Source organism: Cyclopterus lumpus, chromosome 15, assembly GCF_009769545.1.
Source record: "Cyclopterus lumpus isolate fCycLum1 chromosome 15, fCycLum1.pri, whole genome shotgun sequence".
NCBI classification, from domain to species: domain Eukaryota; kingdom Metazoa; phylum Chordata; class Actinopteri; order Perciformes; family Cyclopteridae; genus Cyclopterus; species Cyclopterus lumpus.
Window position 1 is genome coordinate 14,993,853 of NC_046980.1, and position 22,624 is coordinate 15,016,476.

General features: G+C 39.7%; 1 protein-coding gene across 1 annotated transcript in view; it reads left to right on the forward strand.

Annotated features, from left to right (window-relative positions):
• The window catches only part of LOC117743931 (neurexin-1a-like), a 227,525-nt gene that overhangs the window by 95,301 nt on the left and 109,600 nt on the right, over positions 1-22,624 (forward strand). The window contains 7 exon segments of the mRNA XM_034551908.1: positions 6,198-6,401; positions 8,490-8,516; positions 13,446-13,568; positions 14,173-14,554; positions 15,702-15,892; positions 17,407-17,580; positions 21,460-21,579. Coding sequence (XP_034407799.1) covers positions 6,198-6,401; positions 8,490-8,516; positions 13,446-13,568; positions 14,173-14,554; positions 15,702-15,892; positions 17,407-17,580; positions 21,460-21,579 — 1,221 coding nt within the window.

Here is a 22,624-nt window from a genome sequence, read left to right on the forward strand (position 1 = left end):
AGTGAGAGTCACACAGTGAACTCTTATAGCTGGAGCAGACGTAAACCTGACTCTGCAGTAGTTTATCACACGTTTTTTATTGGGCACTCGTAATAATATAGTATCTCACATTCCTCAGTAGTATTTCATGTTGGTAGAGTTATAGTTGGTCATTATATCCAATATTTGTTTCTAGTAAGAGTTGCATTTGGCTTGAAGTTACCCCCCCTGAGACCATTGTGCTAATCTACCTACTAATACGCTTATTTTCGCTGTATTTGTATTTCATTGATACCTAATCTGTAATATAGCAACAACAAAAAAACAGCCAGTCATAACACAAGTTATTTGTTCAGCTCAACATGTTCCCACTTTTCTACCTGTTCAGCTTTAGCTTGTTTGCATTTTTGACCGAAGGATTACACTTTGACCTCTTTGATAAACACCTAGATAGATTAATATAACAACCAGCTGTGTGATGAAGCCAAATCCTTCACTTGCTAATATGGGCTGCTCTGAGGCAGTCATTCTTTGACTAAAATTGGAATTTCAAGCTTATTTACATAATCAGACTGTGTATAAAGTGAATAAATATATATAGTGTATTCACTATATTGATTTGTAATGTTAACTTCTATTCATAGCCCAAGAATAGGGTGTAATAAATGTATATTGAGTCTTAACACTATTATTCAATTGTTTCTTTTAACTAAATCCCAGCTGAGCTGCTTAATGACTTTTGTATTTTGTATTCACTTAATAACAACAGAGTGCATCAGCCGAAGTGTATATTCGCTCTATGTAAAGCCACTGATTACAGTGCATTTATTAGGAATATGATATCAACACAAATGTTACCCTGGACTAATACAATGTGTACAATAAGTCCCGAGATGTTGAAACAGTGTGTATATATATATAGAGTTTTGAGCGATGGCAGCAAATGAGTAAAAAGCAGTTGACATATGCATAATCAAGGCAAATGTCAAAAAGAGCCCAAGTATGTCGCACTGTTATCGCAGCGTGAAGCATCTACACAGACGACAGACGGCAGGAACAGGTTCTCATCGGGGGAAAAAATGTACTCCAGTTGGAATGAAGCGCATCCCTCACAGTTACATGTGTCATCTGTACATATGCTTGGGCTTTTGCTCAGTGCTAAAGTCACTAACCTTTCAAAAATGATGTTGCCTAAATATCCCGTTGGGATGTCGAACATGTCTGGCTGAGATCCTAATGATAGAAATCGAGTTAAATGGAAGCAAAACCAAATGAAGGCACATGATACCAAAAAGATGTCCTGTTTCCTGTAATGAATTTAGCTTATTTAGTTACGAATGTCTTATGACATGACGAGCCTTGTGAATGCAGTTCTGTAGTGTGCAGACAGGAAATGAATATTTAAATGTAGTGAAAAAGAGAGAAAGTGAATCTCCTCCATCTCTGATGAATGTGTCACTTATGGTTTGGCTCTCATTCTCCACACGTGCACTTCCATTCTAGCTAATGAGTTGACAGGAATTAGGGCACAGTACATGAGGGAGGTGGAGTGGGCATTGGATACAGATCGCTTCACTTCAGTAAGATAATTACTTATCCGGACTGAGTGTTCTTGGATTCAAAAAGATGAAATCCACTCTGACTTCATCTGAGAAACAAAAGCAGGACGGAAGCAGCACCGCGTTTCAAACTACTTCCCAGAAAGGCCTCCTCTTTCCTTTACACTCAAGTATCTTCTGGCGTCTCGGCTGCCATGTTCTCGCCTCTCTTGGTTTCTCGATGTCTCTGCTCTATGTATGAGACTAGCATCGGCGAGAGTGTGAGTGTGAGCAGTGGTATGGAGGATGGGCCATGGCACGTTGCCAGCTGTTTTGATGGCTCCAGATTGCCTCTGCGCTGGTAGGATGAAGCAGGCACCAGCAGGCCGAGGAGCTGTCAAAAGAATTACCCCAGCTCTCACTTATCCATGCATGGTGTACCACCCGGTGGCAAAATACAGCTACTGCATATGGCGGAGGAGGAGGAGGAGGATGACAACGAGTGCAAGGAACAGGAGGTGGAGCTTCAGAAGAGAACCGTGGAGCTATTCCCCCTATTTTGAGAGATTTTAATTAAGCAGACAAAGCAATTTCCCCCCTTGCACCCCAAATGTCTTCCTCTTCATTGTTCCTCCAGTTGCTAATTAGCCCAAATATTAGTCTTGCGGTGTGAGGCTAAGGCAGCCTCCCAGATGGTGTGGTAGGTGCGTTGCAGCACATGTACGTATTCCCTAACGAGGTATGACATATGCTGGATTCCAACACTGACAGCACCTGCATTATACCACATGGCCAGTGGCTGCAGATGGATGTTTGCTTACAGATAGCTACGATGAATAAATATAGATGCTGAAGATCAATATACAGGTCGATACACTATATACTCACTGCACACCACATGTGCTTGATACACGTTTACATTATCCTTATCCGAGGCTCGGCGCAGTGCTTTGTCCTGCTGTTACTGCTCCCCAGCACGGATTTCATGAGCTTAAACGTCCTTATTCTGTTGTTAAATATAGTAACCCTGCACTTTAGGTATTCTGGAATACATCAATAACATAAAGTATGAATCCATTAAATTGGAATATATCATTGCCAGGATTGATATTAAGTGGTGGTTATCACGCTCCAAAACATACTCCTCATTCGCAAAATCCACAGTAGAAAACATAATACCATTATTTAAATTAGTATAACCAGAAAACTGATTCTTTGAGCACATTTATTGCTTTTCAGAGCATAAAGCCATTTGCCATTGGCCCGAAGCTAAAGCCAAGAGGTGCAGAACGTTATTGCATAATTGTGAAATGCCCTCAAAGAGGAATATGGCTGAGTTTTAGCGTTAAAACTCATTTTAGCCATGCCCTTTGACAACACGCTGTGTTATTCACCATTCACCACACTTGAACATAGTCGCAAATTAGAGAGAACTGGTCGTCTCATGCCTTAAGCGATGTACACAGATGCGCAGAAAATTGGTTGAAATCATGACTAAGTGTGCTGGGGCTTGAGTTTCTGAGAATATAAGCATGTGTTGTGGAATAGAGGTTTGGTTAGGAGTCAGGTAGACAATCACATATTTATTTAGCACACAAACAGTCTTTGTCAAATGGCTATATTTTATTTGTACATTATAGCTTTTGATGTCTGGTTTCCACAGCGTCTTAGAGTGGGTCTTCTTGAAAGACTGATAGCACAGCAAAGACTGAAGATGAACTTGTAAATCATTAAACGTAGTTGTAATTATCCTTTAATGATCTCAAAGGGCAAAAATGTGCACATGCTGAATCTTTACCATCTTGGCTGTCGCGTGTATTCCTGACGGCACAAGCTGAAGATGCAGATCCCACCGCTCTGAACGGACACACTGATCCATTTTCTCTCTTTGTTCTCATTTCGCAGCCTTAATGAAGTTGCCCTTCGGTCACAGGGCAGCAGTTGTAATGTTGGCCGATGATGATGCTGTTTCTTTCTCTTTAGAGAATATGTTTCCCCGTCTCTGGAAATCCAGTCAACGCAGGTGGTTCACACACGTTTAATAGCAGTGAGTGTATTATCTGGATTGTGTATACTAAGATGCTTAAAGATGTCTGCAGTGAAGAAGACATGAGCAGCTTTGAATTATTTATGATATCTCAGAGCCGTGAAAACATTTTCCAAAAGCCTTTGGCAGGTGTTTTCTGGCAAATTTTGAATTGGATTGGGCCAGGCGCTCTGATACTGTGGGACATCACAATCCTGTGACATGCAGCCGACAGCTCTCCCTTCCTGTAGAGCCTGTTCACTTTGGGGATGAGTGGGGGAAGAACTGTTTGTCTGCAACTGTTTGTCTCCCTTACTTATTGTTTGCAAGTGGCCCCCCACCCGACCACTCCGTGGTTTCTTGTGAGAATCAGAGAACAGTGTTTGTATTGTGCTTTACAAGTCAGTAACTGCATGCTTATGGTTTAGTTATGTATTCTCCCCCTCCCCCCTCCCCCCTGACTGCCTCTTCTTCAACTCCAGCTTCAGGTCCTTTCAATTTATTTTGATATTAGACATGGAAGTGCCATTAAAAATTACTTGGCTTCCAAGATTGGATTTTTGACGGGTGCTCACTTTGCATTAGGTAATGATTCCCTCACATGTCATTCTCCGTATATATATATATATATATATATATATATATATATATATATATATATATATATATATATATATATATATCTGGACTTGCATAAACTCATATGAAAGGTTGTCTAAAATTCCATAAATAAGCAAAGGTGACATCTTCTCAGTATTTACTCCAGTTGGGATTAATTTGATCTATTCGGTCTGAAAAAAAGGAATCTGGATAAATTATGATTGAAATGTTGTACAATATCACATCACTACCTTTCTTCCCATCAGTTTGTTTTCATCATAATGAAAGTCCACTTTTTATACAGTCGGTAATTAACAAACTAGTGTTGACACAGTACTGTGGTTTTTTTTTCTAAGGAAGAGAAGAACACATCAATCAATTTCTCATAAATATCAGTGCATGTGTTTGTATCCTCTTTTGATTTAAGCATATTCCCACAAGCATAACTGATCTGATTTCTGACCAAGGCATTTTAAAGGGTATAGGGTTTTGCAGTCTCATACGGTGCAGCACTCGGATCCCTTACTTATTGTTTGCCAGTAATGATTTTCACGTCCCATCTTCCCAGTGTAAACATACACCTGAACAACAGACACTTACCATTTATCTGTGTGTGTGTGTGTGTGTGTGTGTATAGTATCAAGCACAGTTACATACCGAGAAAACTAAAATACTTGACGCTACTAGAGAATGCTCTGGCTAATATAGCAGCGACAAACAAACTTTTTTCAAGTATTGGGAGATGGCTCCATTTCTGCTGGCATCTGCTCACGGTGTCTAAATGCAGCTCTTTGCTTCAGCTGCCTGGCAGGAAGCAGACAGTTTAGCAGTGAGAACTCATTTGTCACACGCCCCTGTCATCTGCAGCATACCCCAGGAGGGCGTGGAGAAATTGGATTTGGGTGAGGAATGTGACGGAGTCATCCCAGGGGATGGATGCGACATTGCCTCTGTGTGAAGAGGAAGTGGTGATGAGGTGGTGCGTGTGTGTGTGTGTGTACATTGGTACCCCATCGACCCCACCACTCTCCATCTCCCGTCCCTCCAACTTGGCTTCTTTCTCTCCGTCTTGGCACTGCAGCTGCAGTAATGGCTTTGTTATTGGGTTACGGTTTAGTTACACTATCGGAAATGCTGTTACAACCCCCTGCCAGCGCTAAACAATCTCCCCTGCATTTCTCTAGATGGCTGCCTAATGCTTTGAATAAATGCAGTCACCCTGAGCAGAAGCTCAATATTCAAGGTCCGCAGACTATTAGAATTCTGTTGCTGTTTGTGTTTTTTCTCCCCCTCAGTCAATATCAATTTGTCCCTTTTTTAGTTTGTCACTGCTACATTGCAGATAAGAAAACGTGTGGATGTAAGAATTGTATTTGTTTGTCTGGATATGTTCCTGTTTTGTTTCACTACTCTAGCATTTGTCTACCTCCATACTGCTTTCACTGACGGAGGCCACCACCTTAGTTGGCCCAGAGGAGACAGGACTTAGACTTGTGAGAGTTTGTGTATCTGTCATCTGTAATGTGATGCAACCTCGGAGTAACTCCGTTTTGAATTGACCTATTGATTTTTTTGGGGGGGCATTCATTTTGTAATATTAGATGTTTAGGATTCATCTACAGTCTGATTTAATTGGGAAAAATGCAGACTTGCAAAGCCTATGTCCTAGAAACACATCATCCAGAGACGCAACTGGAAGGAAGCCCGTAGTTTTCCCTGTTTGTTAACTTCATAGTGAAATCATTCTTCTATGAATGGACTGAATGCTGGATGACAAGTCAATACCGACTGCTCGGCTTGCTCACTGCAGAGCAGTAATAGTATTAGCATTTGTACAGAAGACACATAATAGGCTTTCACACTGCAATATGCTGACCTTCACATCGCAGTCCTGTATTTGAACATGTATTTAATGTTTAATATCTCCACCCTTAATGTATGCCATTCATCAAGTCACAACATGAAATTAAAGGACTTCATTGAAAGCCCACCTATAAAACTGCTTCAGTCCAATTTACCGATCACTCATCTCGTTTCCCTCCTTCTCTCTGCAGAGGCGACTATCCTCAGCTACGACGGCAGTAAGTTCATGAAGGTGCAGCTGCCAGTGGTGATGCACACAGAAGCCGAGGATGTGTCTCTGCGCTTCCGCTCCCAGCGAGCCTACGGCATCCTAATAGCCACCACATCGAGGGACTCTGCTGACACCCTGCGTCTCGAGCTGGAGAGCGGCCGCGTCCGCTTGACTGTCAATTTAGGTAACGCCTCGGACGTGCACTGGCTGCAGCACCAAAGTCATGTGTCACAAATGCACACACGCTCTCCCACACACATGCACACACCATGTACATATTTCGAATAGAGGGAGAGGGTGTGAAGACTTTCAATGGCAAGAGTCTGCGGCTCTCCGCTCACTGCCAGTTGAGCACACAGCTGCCGTTGCCCAGCAGGGAATGCTCGCCGCCCGCTCCATCAGCTCACCTCAGCTCACCTCAGCTCACCTCGGATCAAGATCCCATACATGTGACTAGCTCTAAATGGATTGTTGTATTCTTTCCTGGTGTTGTAATATAAGGAAGTTAATATTTCTTCAGAAGATGAGACTGTTAATTAAATCACAACTCTTCTAATTTAGTGTTTAGCGATTATGACGCAGCCCTTAGTTGTGAGTCGGGGCCAATCAATGCCGTGCAATCATTTGTTCTCCTAAAATGTCGTTGATTGCACATGAATTGGCTACTCTGTCTTACATGAGCGCGGGGACAAGGTATGCCTGCGCCGACAGCAAAAAGCAAATTGAGGACAAAATGAAAAACTGTGTGTGCTTATTTGCTCAGGAAAGAATCCAATGATGCCTGTGAAAAGTTTGATATCTCTCAAACGGAGCAATGCCCTGCAAATGATAGCCATCTAGTTCTCCTTGGCTAAACAGAAATGGGCTCCCTACGCGGAGCCCTTTAGAGACGCATACAAAGTAGGCCGTCTGTGTCTTCTGTCGACCACAAGGAAGCATGTGTCCCACCACGGAAGACAACAGCTCCACACAAGTCAGATCATTGTGACTCCAAAAGGATGCCCTCTGATGAAAACAACACGTCGCCGTGTTTTGTCTCATCTTTGACACATTGTTCACGTTTTTTCCCCGACCATCAGCCTTTGAAGCGGGTCTTCCCCAATCCCTCCTTCAAAAAAAGCCGAGCATTCCCTGTGAGGGTAGGCTAGTGTCGGTCTCTGGCTGTTTGCGACCACTTTTCTGCTGTGGTTGACAACACACAACAGGCAGGGCCAAATGGGATGGAGGGGAGGGAGTTTCATCTGGGTCACCTTTCTCAGAGCACGACATGAGCAGAGCCTTAGGAAACAGGTTAAACAAAAGATTCAGGAATAATGGCAGCCGATATGGCATTACTGTGTGCTAGAAGATTAGTATGTTATTGTATATTGGTAGTAGACACATTTATTATTGATCATTATAACTCATTCCTTTACTTGTAATATTATTTCAATTGTCCTAATTGAGCTAATTTCTTCCAAATTGAAATTTGGTAAAAAGCTTTCATATTGAGTAAAAGTAGCTGTTACAAGTCAAAGGTTTTGCCTTGACATTTTTACTTAATATCAAAGTACGTAAGAATTACCAGCAACATTAATTTAAAGTATGAAAAGCTGAATGAGTCATTATGCCGAATGGCCCAACTTAAAGTGATAGGAAGATGATTATCACTGATGCATGAACATTTAGCAGCATTGTAGTTCTTGCTGAGGTGGAGCTTATTTGACCTACTTTATATATTGTTAGGTAGTCAAATCTAGACTGCATCCGTGCACCATATTTAATAATGACCATATGTGTTTTATGTAAAAGGTTAATCTGCAAACTGACATCTAACTATTGCAGTCAGATTAACGTAGTTGACTTAAAAGTCCAACAAAATATAGGGAAATATAAAGCTTCCTTCTGGCCCTGTCTGACCCTGACTGAAATCTGATGCTCTCATACTGTATAGAAGATAATATCCTATTAACAGACATATCCCTGCTTACAACATGTAAATCATTTAGTTTGGCTCCATGGGGGGGAAAAAAGCAATACGACAATGTTGCATAACTAAACTTTGGCTCTCATGATTTTCTGTTCTACATTGCTTGAACACATATTCCTGTGGCACAACTCCACTGCAGTGCTTTTACCAGCTCACTGCAGCTCGGGGCCATGGGTGAGAGCATCAGAGGACGGACAGTGTCTGTGTGTGTGTCCCCAGAGGGGTGGACTGTATGCTTTAATGATGTCTGCAGCTGTAACGTTGAAAGATGAATTTACCTCTCATCTATTCTTCCCCATCTAGATTGTATCAGGATTAACTGTTCCTCCAGTAAGTTACTGTTCACCTTCTTCTCTAACTCTTACTGTTTCTGGACAATTCATGTTTTATTATCTAGAAGTGTTGTTATGCGGTCATGTTTACAATGTCTTCTCTGCAGCCATTATATGATCCTGGCATTAAAATATCCTAAAGCTATGCCAACGGGAATTTAATCCGCGCACTGAAATATTTCTGACTTGCACCTTGCATCGACATAGGCGTTACATTTTATCGCGGTGCAAGAGCCACGGGCGCATCAGAAATGCCTGCTGGCGCTGTGTGCCTCTGGTGTCCAGGAGAAGGATGAGCAGTGGGGACGAGATGGAGGGAGGCTTGAATTAATGACAAACCCAAATATGGCAGTCAGCTGTGATTCCACACGCCGAGCTGTTTTCTAATTAACTAAACTTTTCACTCATAAATTCAGGTTGATATAAAACGCATGCTCTGGAATTGCAGGTATTTTAGACATGCATGATTTCCTTGTCTCCCCCTCGCAATTATTTCTTTTTTTTTCTACTTCAGTATTTCATGCCGGTTGTAAATTGATGAGGCCGCACAGAGGAAATACAGAGTGTGATTTTATTATTCTCATTAACCTGCCTCACAGAGCAGAAATAACAGGATGAATTGTGAGGGAGGGAGAATAGATCTTGTTGTGGGAATTCATGGTGGATATCTGTATTTATTTATTTATATATATATATATATATATATATATATATATATATATATATATATATATATATATATATATATTATTCCTATTTCAGTACGAGCAATTGTGTGTTTCAACAAAGAGGTTACATTGCAATATTTTGGGAGGTAAATATCCCTGACATTTATTATTCAGGAACAGTGATGAATTAATACCTGAGCCCTCTTCCTGGTTAATGACTCTGAAGCGACGGACACACTCAATATCAGTAAATACCAACAGGAATGAGACGGTTTAAGCTCTATAATGGAGTGCCAGCATTGCATATTGTATATGACACGCCGTTCTCTCTGAAGGTGTTGGATATGTTATCTCTGTGTATGTGTTACATTATTTGAAGGTCATTGCCTGATGATAAGCGGAGACTTACACAACAAACGCCTCAGCACAGAATCACATGATGTGACCTCTAGACATGCTTCTGGGAGCCAGCCCGTCTTAACACCTTTCTAAATGCTAAATAGCATTGTTCATGCATCTTGGATTGCATCCCTCGTTTGTGTATGCAAATACAAGCTCTAAGCTTTAAAAGGTCGTTCTTGGTTTGTGAGGATGGTGTGAGGGCATAACGTGTGCATGCAAGGACTCCAGGCGTTGTCATACTAATATTTTCCAGATATTTAACTGATCTATATTTAATTCTTCATCTTTCTCTGCTAATATGTTTCAGTTCCATTTAGTTGCAGGCACAGTTTTGCTACAATAGATCGGGTCAGGATAAGTGAACTGGTCGAATTACTTAAACAAATTACCTCTAAACAAATATTTCACGCAATCTACAGATGTTCAGTACGAGCAATTGCTGCTTTAATAACTAGCAGCAAAAGTGTAGTGTAAAGCAGTGTGTGGTATTAGGCTGGAGACGTTTGTGTCCATTTTCTTGTGTAGTCCCTTTATTCTCCATAAAAATAATTGTCTTCAATGACACTGTGCCATATTGTCGCATGAATGAATTCATGTTTTACAAATTAAAATAAATGTACCATGTTGTAGGTGTTTCCCACACATATAACTTAGCTATAAATCAAAGAGAAAATATAGGGGAAGCTAATTAAGTATAATAGAGAAAAATAGCAGGAATCGACAACTTTAATAGGCCCAGAACTATTTTCACTATTTTAGAAAATGTTTAATTAATGTTCTTGGAAATAACTGTGTTATGGCAGTGCATTTCCACTTATGAAGCATTTAATTTGTATTTTCTAGGTTATATTTCTTCTGTGTTATTTTGGTCCTTTTTTCTGTGTTAATTAATGTGTCTTGTCAGGCGCTGCAGCTCTGGTCAGCTCGGTGAATGGAGAATTTCTGCAGCGACTCAAAGAACACATCACTGTCAATTAGAGACTGAGGCTCCCTGGGGCTGCCCATAGCTGTCTGAAGGAAACACTGCCACTTCGATTTAAACACCGTTAACAGGCACTGAGTGACAACAAACTAAAAATATGAACTAAAAATATCTTGTGACAGATTGGCTTTTTTTACACTCTCATCTGACATTCTGGTCTTCTATAATTCATTTACTTGAACTGCAGGAGAATCACAATTTACAGTGTAGCAGTGAAGACGGCAACTTTATGTAATTATTCTTTCCATGACCTTCGGCAACATTTAAAGGCAGGTTTTCTCTCATAATTGATCTTTTCCATGCATCAATCTTTGTTTTGAACTGAACTAAAAGCGGAGAGACATCTTCTACGTGGATGTAAAACCTTTGTGCCTGTTAGAAATGATGCATGAGAAGGTGAATAAAGGGGAGGAGTCATCCAGGATGACGCATGTAATACCAGCTCATCTGAAAAGTTACATTTAATTATAAATATGGGATGAGCACCAAATTCAGCAAATAAAATACAATACCGCCAATTATATTTAAACTATACTATGTTTCTGCACCATTTTAAACTTAAATACCCGGTGAAGGGAGACAGCACAGAAGTGCTTGAAATGAAACGGCAATTACCAGGATGTTCTCTTCTGTTGCATTTAATTAGTTTGATAAAGAGAATAACATGTTGGCTCAGAGTTCCTCATAACAAATAATTGCTGCGTAAATTAAAAGCTGGACAAAAACGACATCCCCAAGTGTGTTTGTCAAACCAGAAAGTAGTTAACTTGACACCATTACGCAGTTATTGCTAACATTTTTCTAATGTCACTCAAATGGACAGAAACTGCAGATTAGTATTGATTGTCGTCATTTTATGTTTTTACACTATTTAACCTGACGATGGCTTTTCAGTGAGCAAGGCGGTAATCGAGCAAGCATGTTGCCGAGCGTCGTGGCCTGCTGCTTGGTCAGCGAGTGACCCCTCCCCTCCACCTGGGTGAGTCACAGGCACCACCAGTATCTGGCCTGTCATCCAGCTGGCCAGAGCCGATTGACTGGATAATCGCATCTTCTCATGCTGCCCCATGCCACAGTTCTCCACTGTTCCTTTGGGCATTGAAGTCAATGAGGCAGGGAGAGATCACTGCGGATCCATCACTGCAGATAGATCACCATCAGTGAGGCACTAGAGAGGGTTGGACGCGGCAGACAGTGGGCTGAAGGACCTTAATGTCTGGCCAGCAGCTGGCGGTTTGGAACCACAGACTGCACTGCAGGCATAAACCCGGGCCCTACTGTAGTGAATGTTGTGCACCTTAATACGATTGACCTCTTTTCCCCTTTCTTTTCTCCTTGGAGAGCGGGACAGGATGATGGAAGGCAAAGATCAAGCATGCTTTCAAGTCCAACTCATCCCATTATTTCATATCTCCTCCTTAATCCCTCACCAGTCGTCTGGTTTAAATCCTGCCCCGGTGTTTAGTGCTTACAAAGCGGAACTGTGCCTCTGAGATTGACTGTGTCCCAGTACTTTGGCACCCTCAGATTTGCATACACATTGCATCGGGACTTTTCAGATTGCAGAGGAGGAAATAAATAAATAGCCACAAATGGGTGCAGGGAAATGAAGATGGCAACCATCTGAAATACTCCCCACAGTGGACAAGGCATGAGTATTTTAGTAGTGTCACAGTGGCTAGTTCTCATTGGCCTGTTGGGTTATGTATGCGCAGCAGGGGAACGTCAGAGCTAGACGGCAATTCAAGGATGCTCTAAGACGGAGGCTGCATGCAAAACATGATGTGTTGCCCGTATTGGACCAATGTTGGAATTCTGATATTTCTACTCATTGGATTACGTAGATTTGGTGCAGTCGCTCCAATTTACCTCTGATTCTAAATGTGATTATCGCTCCTTGAGGTTTTTTGGCACCTTGATTCTGTGTGATATTTCTGCCCACTAGCAGTGACACAAATGAATATGCTGGTGTCAGCAGTGAAGGGATAATTCAGAGATGTGAAGTGTTGGTATTCGTTACATATTAATCAGTTGAATGGTAATTTGGTATTATTTATGGATTTAATTAGGGGGCATCAAATTGAATAGAATTTGTGTAGTTTATTTCGTGTTACTGACGACATCAGTGAACGGCTCCTTTTCCAAATCACCCATTTATTTTCAAGGCTGATACAAATCACATTCTGTATTTCCTGTTTTTCTGTAACACTGAATCTCCAGAGACAGTTGCCTATTTTGTCTTTTTAATGGGTTGTTTTCACCACCAAGGACACTGCTTCCATTATGCAAGTATTTATTTCAATACTACAGTTTCATGTCGCATGGTGGACATAAGAGAACTCAAAAACTGGGTTGCACTGTTGTAGGTAAACAAGATGGAGAGTGATGCCCGGTTCAGTGCTTTGCTCTGTCATGGGCGTGTGGCTGTTGTATGCTGCCACCAAGTGGCCTTACAGGAACACAGCGATATCCCTAGAAATGAAAGACCAGCTATAAGGAAATGTCCATTCATCCCGTTTCCATTCAACACTATACATTTACAACAAAACAGTCTGGGTTAATATTGTCGGTAATAATGACGTGACATCCTGATTACTGCCTCCCTCCTCTTGGTTTGAGAAAAATGGTGTTATGGGAGAATTCAGAAATTTGATGGGGCGATCAGGACAGGAAATGCAAGTCAGAACGATGTGCTTTTATGACCCATTAACTATGTTTACCGTAATGTTTTCTGCCTCTGTCAATCTACTGAACTCATCCACTTTGTCCTTCTTTCGATCTCCCCCCTCCTCTATCTCTCAGCCTGTATGCTAATAAATGTGCTTTGTACTTTATGCATACATGTGTGTTAACCGTTGTTTGGACTGTCCTGCAGGCAAAGGCCCAGAGACTATTTTTGCGGGTCAGAATCTGAACGATAATGAGTGGCACACAGTACGTGTGTTCAGGAGGGGCAAGAGTTTGAAACTGACCGTAGATGATCTGCAGTCTGTGGAAGGTACTTCTCCTCATGCTCCTCTGACCGAATGCTTTTTCTCTCCTATGAACTTAAATTAGCCATAAGATGTGTTGGGCTCACTGATTCTAGGACTGAATTAATCCGTACTACAGTATATTGTGTTGTGACAGGTTAGATGTTTTGATCTATTGTGAGTCTTCATTCATTAGATTTTCTGAGTGCAGTATTGATACACTCATATACATTTTAGATAAAATATACATTTTTGATGCCGTTTGAAAGGCAATGTCCTTTAAGGGAACGCCAACACTGGCTGCAAAAAGCCACAATGTGGGAAAATGACACCCATTTATGTTAATATAACTTAATTTTACAACAGGGGACATTTGGTCTGTTTTGTTCTGTTTTGTACATTTCTGAACACTGTATTGCTAAATGTACATAAGAAAACAGCCAGTTTTCATGACTTATTCACAGAAAATCTAAACTTTAAAAAAATAACTTTTTTTTTTTAACAATTTGGTCTGCAAATGTGTTATATTAACTCCTGCACATCGCCCCCTTTTTTAATTGTAAATCATTGCTCCTTGAATTGTTGCATACCCCCAATAACATCCTCTCTCCCTCCCTATGCTGGTCAAAGGTCAAATGGCAGGTGACCACACCCAACTGGAGTTCCATAACATTGAGACAGGCATTGTGACTGAGAAGCGCTTCATGTCCATGGTGCCGTCCAACTTCATCGGCCACCTCCAGAGCCTCTCTTTCAACGGCATGGCCTACATTGACCTCTGTAAAAATGGTGACATTGACTACTGTGAGCTCAATGCCATGATTGGCTTCAAGAACATCATCGCTGACCCCGTCACCTTCAAGTCGCGCTCCAGCTATGTGACCCTCACTACTCTGCAGGCCTACTACTCCATGCACCTTTTCTTTCAGTTTAAAACCACCTCCTCTGACGGCCTCATCCTGTTCAACAGCGGGGATGGGAACGACTTCATTGTGGTGGAGCTGGTCAAAGGGTGAGTTGCAAGAACTCCACCCGACTGTTCTCCCATATGGTTACAGCAGATCTAGTCACATTCACTTTTGTACATCTTCAGTTTACTTTACCTGGGCTTTTTTAGACACAAGATTTATTCTATTTTAACTATATTTGACAGCATTTTTGGTGCAGGAGTCCTTCAGTGTGGTATTTTGCGGAATCCTGCCCTGAGAACCTGTATTTCCAACAATATTTCCAGTTTAAATTTGTGTAGGTGGCTCTCTTGTCTTGGTTCATAAGTAGCTGCTCATGCTCCAGTAACCACACAGCTTATTTCTTTGCACACTTTACTTAATTTGTAGGGCAATCGTACCTTCTGCCTGGTGTAAAGACAAGTAACCATTTCAACTCTTTAGTTTGAGAGTAGTTTATTGACGTGAGGATCTTCATATGAATGGAATATGGTTTTATAATGCTGCTCTTCTTACAACTTTACAGTTTCCAAACAGAATATAATTCCTGACAGCTTTTATGTCATTACCATAGGAATTAAAATTATTTTCTTATCACCTCCATGGCAGAAAATTTACTGAAAGAGCTGTGGGCTATTACAGTTCTTTTTAATCTTCATGAAGGCACAACAAATACCCAACATAAAAGGGTATCGACCACACAAGGGCACATTTCTTCTTGCTGAAATGCTGCTATAGAATGACCTTCTTTTAAGTATTGCCTGAAGTTAAGGTATTATTCAATGTGCTAAACATTAAAGGCATACATTTTAATTAAAAAAGGCATGCAAATCAGAAATTGCCTGTAAACCAAAGAATTCAAGACCAATTTGTTCGGCACAGCCCACAACCTTTTGTTAATGCTGCAACCTGCCAATTATTTAGCTCCTTTTTTAGACAGCTGCACTTTCTGATACTCTAATATCTGCACATTTAAACACACAGGCACACAACAACAAACACACACTCTTGCTCTAGTTTTCAGAGGTTTATTAAACTTTTTTTTATTGTTCTACTTTTAGATTTTATTCTAGTTCAAATCGGATGCATTTAGTCTTTGAAGTAAACGCTCTTTAAATAAACTGGACTTTAATAAATAGATTATATACGTTTGGAGATTGGAAACGCCGTCCATGGTCTCATCAACTCATGTTGTGAAATATCTGGTTCCAGTTACCTGCACTATGTGTCTGACCTGGGAAATGGAGCCCACTTGATCAAAGGCAACTCAAACAAGCCCCTGAACGACAACCACTGGCACAATGTCATAATCTCCAGAGACACCAACAACCTCCACATGGTGAAGATTGATACCAAGATCACCACGCAGATGACCACGGGAGCCAAGAACCTGGACCTGAAGGGTGCGTAAGCATAGTGAATTTATATATATATATATATATATATATATATATATATATATATATATATATATATATATATATTACAGATTCCATTAAATTGGGGCAGCAGTGGACTAGAGGTGAGAGAAGCAGGTCTGTGACTGAAAGGTTGCACCAGCAACCCTGCAGGCGTGTAGGGAAAAAGCTATGCTTGGCTCTCACTCATTACCACTACTGAGGTACCCTTGAGCAAAAAGCTCAGGCCCCATCTGTTCGGGAGCCAACACTATCGGTTTGCGTGTGGAGCAGGGAGTTTATAGGAAGAAGGACAGTTTGTGCTTCGTGGACCAGCATTTTATTAAAGGGATTTAAAAGAATTATCAGTCAACTTTTTTTTGACTGAAAAGATATTATTCTGCAACCTAATTATTTATTAATAATTATTGTTTTTTGAAATTGTTAATGAAACGGATGACACATTTTTGTCGTGTACATAAAAAACATACAAACAATATTTATACTTTATTACATTTGACACAATTGGGAAAAGTTTTCTGAAACTACACTATGGATTAACTTCCTGCACCTTTTCATCTGAATAACAAACTTTACCGTATTAAACAACCATGATCATTGATGAGAGATGACACACGGTTTCTTTAGTCAGGAAATGCTGTCTGAAGCGATGTGCTTGTTACTTTACTTCAGTGGTAATTTTCTTTATTTCAAGACCTTTATTGAGAACTTCACATATTACAAAGTACACAGACATAAAACTAAGTAATTAATAAATAAAGGGCGAAATACCTGTACTTTCTTGTAAATGTTTACGTTACGGTGTCAACGGGTTATGCTTGCCAAGATTATTGGCGACTCGTGAGATCGGCTTTCCTGCTGTTGCCCTTCAAAACAAAAGCTCAACATTGAGCCATAATTGAGTGGCCGTATCAAGCCTGCAATCCCGTTTTAAAAAGATTTGTAGTGGAAAGCAGGCTTATTGCAGCCACTAATACTAATAAAACGTGATGGTTCACACATATCTGCACTCGTTTTGTTTTACGAAGGTTGCACGTTATTGTTGTTTTGAAAAGAAATGCAGTGTAAAAACTCAGTAAAACTCTTTATTGACAAATATTTGAACTTGTTTATTTTTTCACAGGTTGCACTTTATTGTTATCTTGAAAATATATTCACTGCAAAATAGGTTAATTGCAGCCACAATAAGCTCTTTTTTGTATTCTAATTTGTTTTTGTCTGTAGCAATCTGGTTTAAATGAAAGTGATTGCAAAGTAATTATATTATTTGAAAAAGCACATATGGAGGAGTAACAAAGTTATTTCAATAAAAATTCAGCATTTACCATTTTTTTACAATGTTGTTGGGCGGTGGGGGCATGAACATTTTTCTTCCTCCGGAGTGGGGCATGACAGAAAAAGTTTGAGAACCACTGCTTTACTTTAACAAGCATGATATGGGAGGCGTGGTACTGTGTTTTGTATCCACTAGGGGTCAGTATTGTCATATTTCTGCACAGGTCACCTTTATGTTGGTGGGGTGGCTAAGGAGATGTTCAAGGAGCTTCCCAAACTGGTGCATGCCAAGGAAGGGTTTCAAGGTTGTCTGGCTTCGATGGATCTGAACGGCCGGCTCCCAGACTTGATGTCGGATGCTCTGGACTGTGTGGGACAGATAGAGAGAGGATGTGAAGGTGAGTAGTCTCTCAGCCCGCTAAGAAAACGTGTTGTCTGCTGTTTGTTGCCTTCAAAACTTTTTTTTGTCTCTGGAGTTCACTTCATGCACTAGCTGAAGCTCAAGTTTGAATTGTATTGGTCTGAGCTGTATCATTTAAACCTGATTTCGCTGATGAAGTCTCCTAGTTACTCTGGTTTCCCCTCATTATCACAAGACTATCCTGAAGGGGCATTGCGCCACCATGCAGCGCTGTAATGCTGCTCAGTTCTCTCATTCTAGTGTTTGACACGCACACACTGTGAAACACAGCCACATTGCCAACCTGTGACACATAATTTAACATCCATAAAGTGTGTTAGTATTCTGTTAGAATGCATCAAGCTCTGACACTCCTCCACAGGCAATCATTTCTGTTTCACTTAGCCATAATCTGATTATTCTCTTTGCCATATTTGTACTGCCAGTGTTATTTCCCATTTTAGCCCCATTCTGTTTTGCACTATGCATGCTTGTTGGATCTGAGAGTTTGCCAGAAGCAATCCTTTTGAATTATGTATGAAGCCTTTGTTGCATGCATGAATATAATTTGCCCAGTCTAATGTGTGCACCACATCCAGAGACAATATTAGATTTATTTTTCAACTTCACTCACTTAGTTTGATTTTTCAATTCATCCACTGTTTTTTTTTTTTGTATGCAGCTTCTGATCTTCTCATGTTCCGACATTACTACTGTACTCAAACGCAGCGCCCTCTGTGGGTCTTTTCGTTTTAGACTCAATGGTCGCTCTCAATGGAAAATGGCTTCTATTATAACACTATTCTATTATTGAACTGTACTGCAGTTGTCAAAACGTAGCATATAATCACTGATGGTATTTTGTATTTTGCTACGGCAGGTATCATTTCAGAATATGAATATTTCTATAACTGTACATTTTCCCACATATATGGACAGAATATTTACTTCCTATAATAATGACTTAACTGTTGCAATGTTTTTTTATCTGATTTTGAGAGTAGTTACAGTTAGTGCATCATACAATACAATTAGTCCCTTCTGGCCTCATTCCTCACTCTGTCTCTCCTGCTGCAACAGTCTGTGTTTCTGTTCCTCCATCTCTGACGTCTTGATCCTTTACTAACAGTTGGTATACTTTGCCTTTTCCTTTCCTATTATTTTGCTGACAAAAGTTGCATTGATGAAAGCTGACTTGCAAGGTAGATAGCTTTGTGTGTTTGATACAGAGTCCTATGTCCTTCCTCCCTTTGCCCCTGCAATGCCTTCGCCCCCCACGTCTTCAGTCTCTACCTCCTTCCTCACTTTCCACTCCCTGAACAAGATATCTGCCTAATTTGAATTCACCCACCTGCTGTATGGAATGGGCTTCAGTCCCATAGGAATACAAGTACCATTAGCATCTTGTATCGGAGACTATGGGGATCACGTTTTGATTTGCACCTGCATATTGTGTGTTGCCTCTATTGGACTTTGTTTTTTGCTGTGGTTATGTATGTTTTTTTTTAAGAACATACTTATAAGAAATACTTTTGCATGACTTTAAACACTAATTAAAAAAGATTCCCCTGCATGAATTTCCCGTTTAAAATAATCAAGATGTTAACTCAAACTTCAGTCATTTTCGTGTTTTACATGACATTAATCATTGTTGCTATAAGTCCCATGTTTACTTATGCCATATATTCCTGTAATCTCTGGGACTATATATAGCAGCAAGCCTTTTAAGATTCAACAGATTAAAATTGGCCTCAAAACGAAGCACCAGTGGCTAGTAATTAAATTAAGTTCAGATGCATATTGATAATTATAAAGCAATTTAATTACATTATAGTTACTGGATTTGTAATCAACATCAATTGTAATAACATAATTAAATAATTCGCCATTTAAAGCTTTAGAACACATTACAGAAAAGTATAATTCTGTATCTTAATCAATTGAAATTATGATGTCTTATATTCACTCTAGAAATATTTATAAGTATGCCAATACACATCTAATTATTAAGTCAAGACAAATTATGCCCCATTTCATGTGTAACACATGAGCTATATATAATATATAAGACGTTGTAAGCAGTGGAATCAAAAGTATACAATGCAGTTAGATGCAATTTATATGTACATGAGTTCCAATGTTTTTCAGAAAGATCTTAAATCGAGCTGCTTTTTTTTCTTGTTGCAAAACAAACACTTTTTTTATTGTATTTTTAACCTTGAATAAGCTACAGCCAACACACACACACATATATATATATATATATATATATATATATATATATGTATGCATACGCAAATAAGCAAGCAAGCAGTTACTATAGCTACTCTGAGGCTGAGCCACAAGTTACTGTGGCTACAATCATTCAGAAAAGATCATTTTTGGAGATGATTTTGTTAATGTATGTCTTTATTTAATAGCTGAGCGACTCATTTTAAAATATTGCAAGAGTAAATAAATATACAAAAGGATAAATATCCACTTCCTCATTGTAATAAAACAACTATTAAAAAGGTAGATGTGTTCTCCGTGGCTAATTCTGGCTGTAAAAGGGAGTGCTCTATGCAAGCAGTAGTATGCGTGTCATTATTCAGATTATATGATGTCCATGTGGCATTAACCTATACCAAATATCCAGATGTTGACAATTCATTATCAAAATTGATTTGTTGAAACCAAAATAATCCCATAATTAATATATTTTACAAACTTATACATTGAAATATATAGAATAACAACAATCATCCATACTAACCAGTGCCATTCCACTAACATTTCTCCATTAACTGAAACAACTTGGTATACTGTCACTCGGACTCTGATTGACTGACTGAGACGTGGTTGGAATGATGGAAATGATATCTGGAAGCATGAAAAGCACTTTGATAACTCCGGCCCCTACTGCTTTCCGAACTGAGCATCATTGTTCTATAATCCCATTCCCAGCTGGTAGTAACGTGCGTCCTCTGAATGCACGAACCATCTGCAGGTGGTCAGGGACACGTTGCCGTTTGGAGAAGGAAAGCTGAACTGCATCACAGTGTGGACTATAGTTTGTAGACGCATTACCTCACCGGTGTAACAATACTGAAGCTACATCAAATCTAGATGCTAGTATATATATATCATATGTAATATTACTTTTTCAATATCATTGCCAATATTAGTTTAAATTATATGTATACCATATTCATTTTTAGTTAACATATTTTACGCTATCTTTATTATTATTTTAGGCACTGGTGTTGGTATTACTTCTAATACTCACTTAATGCCTTTTTTAAATTTTAGTTTATTGCTATATTGTTTTGCACTGATGTTAGTATTACATCCATAGCACTTTATTTTTATATCGCCATTGTTTATAAATGTTATTTATTTTTAAAATTTGTTATCAATCTCTGGAACAAGATATTGTTAAATACATGCTACTGTATTGTACAAAAGCTTGATGTAAATAGTGTCTGTAACTCGTAACATTTCATTTAATATTATGCACTCTGCTGTTCTGAAATATGAAATGTTGGAAACACTTTAATCCTGAAGTTATAAAAATAAAAAAAAATGCTGTTTTTGTACATTTGTGAGGTTTTTGTTGCGTCTGTTTACTGGAAACTGAGGGCTTTGGGCAGGCGGTTTGGCTTTAACCTGTGAATTTGAAGCAGTTTTTATCGAAGGAATACAACTTATGGCCAAACACACAGTTGTAGTGTTTGGTTTGCATATGTATGTTTGTTCTGTGTATGCTTCCATTTGCAGAAGCCTATTGTGTGTGTTCGGCGTGCCATTTAATTTCACTGCAGGGTCAAGCTGCAGAATGTGCTGCCTGTTATTGCTAAAGTCTGCTCACCAAGTTGCCATTTGTCTTCATATTCAGGCCCCAGCACGACGTGCCAGGAGGACTCGTGTGCCAACCAGGGTGTGTGTCTTCAGCAGTGGGAGGGCTTCAGCTGTGACTGCAGCATGACGACATTCGGAGGACCGCTCTGTAATGATGGTAGGCTTTTAACTCTTTTTTAAAAAAAAAATCTTTTTATTTTAAATGAGTCTGACAGATACATAGAAAACACACTTCATACACAGGATTAGATGTGTAATTCAGTCCCTCTCTGGAGCTAATTCAACTCATCCAGAAGATTCTTGGTGCCAGACTTTTAAAGGTGGGTGTTATCATCAACAGCGCGGACATTTTCATCCGATGCTGTCACACAGCATTTGTGTTCCAGCTCATTATTGTTTCCGGCCCGTGTGCTCTATGTGTGTCCTCACGAAGCACAATGTTTGCCAGAAATAAGACAAACTTGCTTTGTCAACTCTCCAATGGAACTAAGTAAAGGCTCTGAACTGTGCTATGTACTGTCACTCGGTCAATTAGAAGGAATCTTCAACCAACTTCAGTAGCTCCGCTTCGATATCCATTGTCTTCACTGAGGGTGTCGAGAGCTGTCTCAACTCTGCAGAGTAGTTTAGGATTGGGACATCTGGCTTACGCTTCAGTGAAAGCTCATTAAAGTTTGAGAGATGTACCACTAGAGGGAGCAACAAACATTGTGTTCTGCTAAATAAAACATTTGAAACAAGTGCATCAAGCAAACAAAATAACCAGAAATGGACTTGTACATTATTTCAATTTTTACCAGAATGCATGCTGTTGTGTATTGCATTGACCAATACAATTATACAATAAAATAAGTTAATGTTTCTGAGCTAAGTTTCAAGAGTTATCTTTCAAAAAAATAGAGAATGACATTGTGCATTTACGCACTGCACTGTGGTCGAGTGGCTAACGGCCACCTCAAACGCACCATAAAGATTTAACTTACTAATGTATATGATATTAATCTCTGTTAAAGACAGTTAAATAGGCGTTTTGTTTAAGAGACTCAGTGCTCATTAATGCTTAGCTTTTGAGAGAACTAGGGTAATGTCTTCTGCTTCTTTTTAGAAAATGGGCTACTTCCTTATGCAAAACATGCACAGGGGATTTTTTTTTGGTCATTATTTTCTTCTGCTGCGGTTCACACAGTAAGGGGTGAATGGGC